Below are 2,500 nucleotides of genomic sequence, written 5' to 3'. Positions count from 1 at the left end.
CGTGGATGGTTCAAGGTAAGGAAGAGGGTAAGGGAGGGTAAGGGAGGGTTCAGAGGTTAAGGTAAGGAAGGAGGGTAAGTGAGGGTAAGGGAGGGTTCAGTGGTTAAGGTAAGGAAGAGGGTAAGGGAGGGTAAGGGAGGGTTCAGAGGTTAAGGTAAGGAAGAGGGTAAGGGAGGGTAAGGGAGGGTTCAGAGGTTAAGGTAAGGAAGGATGGTATGGGAGGGTAAGCGAGGGTTCAGAGGTTAAGGTAAGGAAGGAGGGTAAGTGAGGGTAAGGGAGGGTTCAGTGGTTAAGGTAAGGAAGAGGGTAAGGGAGGGTAAGGGAGGGTTCAGAGGTTAAGGTAAGGAAGGAGGGTAAGTGAGGGTAAGGGAGGGTTCAGTGGTTAAGGTAAGGAAGAGGGTAAGGGAGGGTAAGGGAGGGTTCAGAGGTTAAGGTAAGGAAGAGGGTAAGGGAGGGTAAGCGAGGGTTCAGAGGTTAAGGTAAGGAAGGAGGGTAAGGGAGGGTTTAGAGATTGAGGTAAGGAAGAGGGTAAGGGAGGGTTTGAAGATTGAGGTAAGGAAGAGGGTAAGGGAGGGTTTGAAGATTGAGGTAAGGAAGAGGGTAAGGGAGGGTTTGAAGATTGAGGTAAAGGAGAGGGTAAGGGAGGATTCAGAGATTGAGGTAAGGAAGGAGGGTAAGGAAGGGTTCAGAGATTAAGGTAAGGAAAGAGGGTAGGGGGGTAGGTTTAAAGATCAAGGTAAGTAAGGGTAGGTCTAATGATTAAGGTAAGGATAGGAATTTAAGATAGGCTTTAAAGAGGTTAAGGAAGGGGTTAAAGATTAAGGTAGGAAATGGGATTAAGGAAACGTACGTTTAAAAATTAAGGCAAAGAATGGAGTTAAGAAAGGGTACGTTGAAGAATAAGAGGTAAGGCATAAGGATAAAGTTTACAGACTAAGGTAACGATGGAGTTTAACGTACATTTAAAAACTAAGGTAAGGCGAAGGGTTAAGAAAGGTAAGACTCAAAGGGATATGGAGGGTAAATTTTATGGAGAAATGAGGTAAGGGTAAAGTAAGAGGTAAGGGAAGGAAAATTAAAATCTGGGTAAGGAAGGAGGTTATGGAAAAGAGGAAGGAAATTAAGGTAAGGGTTTGGGTCAGAGGCAAGGACATACGTAAAGGGAAGGCAGATTTAGACATTTAGGTAAAGAGAGTGCTTAAGGAAACTGAAATTAAATATTAAGGTAAAGAAAAGGGCTTGGGAAAGGGTAAATTAAAAAAAGAAAAGAAAAAAAAAGGGGATAGGAAGGGTGCAAGTTAGAGGAAGAAGGTAAGAGTTGGGTAAAGAGGCAAGGAAATTGGTAAAGGAAGGGTACATTTGAAGATTAAGGTGAGGAGAGTATATAAAGGAAAAGTAAATTTATAGATTAAGGTAAATAAAAATATCAAGGAATGTTACTTTTGACTATTGAGGTAAGAAGAGAGGTTAAGAAAATACTCATATGAAGAATTAAAAACTGGATGGGTAAGAGTTAGGTAGGTAAGGGTAGACCAAGGAGCGAGGAAAGATATAAAAGGAAAGTGTATTTAGAATTTAAAGACTGTGAAGAATTAAAGAAGGGTATGGGGCATAGGGCAGGGAAAGATTAAGAATCAGGAAGGTAGGTAAGGTTAGGGCAAAACTCAAGGTAATGGGTTAAGGGACGATAGATCAAAGGATTAAGGTAAGAGGAAGGGAATAGGGTTCGTGGGAAATAGAAAGGAAATCGTAAGGTTAGAAAATGGGTAAGGATGAAGGTAAAAGGGTAGGAGGTAGGTAAAGATAATCGACATCAACTGAAATGTCACATTTATCTTACAGTCGTGATATTACACAACTTAAGGTATGATTGGATGCACTGAATTAGTAGAAAGTAAGTTGTATTACTAAAAGAGAGAGAGAAAAAAAAGAAGGAAAAGAAGAAAGTATGACGTCACCAGCGCTAGTGCATGACATCACCAAATCGAGCTTATGACGTCACTAGTGCTATTGCATGATGTCACCATATCGATTGTATGACCTAACTAATGTTAATGTATGACGTCACTATATCGAATGTACGACGTCACCAGTATTAGTAAATGACATCACCAAATCAAGTGAATGACGTCACCAGTGCTATTGCATAACTTCACTATATCTAACATAAGACATCACCAATGCAACAAATCAATAATAATAAAAAAAAAACAGAATTTGCAAACACAACATATAAATATAAAATACAAATCAATATAAAATTTTAAAAATCTGAAAACACGGCTGAAAACATTTTATTCACTTTCTTGAGCGCGTCTTCATACTTTAATCTCCGACCAGACAAGCGAGGTTGCCGACTTACAGATCCATTTAATTTCCGAGCAGATTAATCGTTTGTACTTGCGTGTGATCAGGGCGGCGGCGAGATCTTAAATGCAATCGGAGGGAATTGCAAAATCTACTGAATTAGGAGACGGTAGTGTATTGTGGTAGCTTGTGG

General features: G+C 40.3%; 1 protein-coding gene across 1 annotated transcript in view; it reads left to right on the top strand.

The window, feature by feature from the left end:
• LOC125040457 (synaptogenesis protein syg-2-like) overlaps positions 1-2,500 on the top strand; it is a 45,102-nt gene that overhangs the window by 28,268 nt on the left and 14,334 nt on the right. The window contains exon 5 of the mRNA XM_047635010.1: positions 1-15. This exon is cut by the window's left edge and continues 105 nt beyond it. Coding sequence (XP_047490966.1) covers positions 1-15 — 15 coding nt within the window. The remainder of the gene's footprint in view (positions 16-2,500) is intronic.

Source organism: Penaeus chinensis, chromosome 29 (genome assembly GCF_019202785.1).
Source record: "Penaeus chinensis breed Huanghai No. 1 chromosome 29, ASM1920278v2, whole genome shotgun sequence".
In the NCBI taxonomy this organism is placed as follows: domain Eukaryota; kingdom Metazoa; phylum Arthropoda; class Malacostraca; order Decapoda; family Penaeidae; genus Penaeus; species Penaeus chinensis.
The sequence above is the reverse complement of the archived record's forward strand: the minus strand, read 5'-3'. Positions and strand labels throughout refer to the sequence as shown.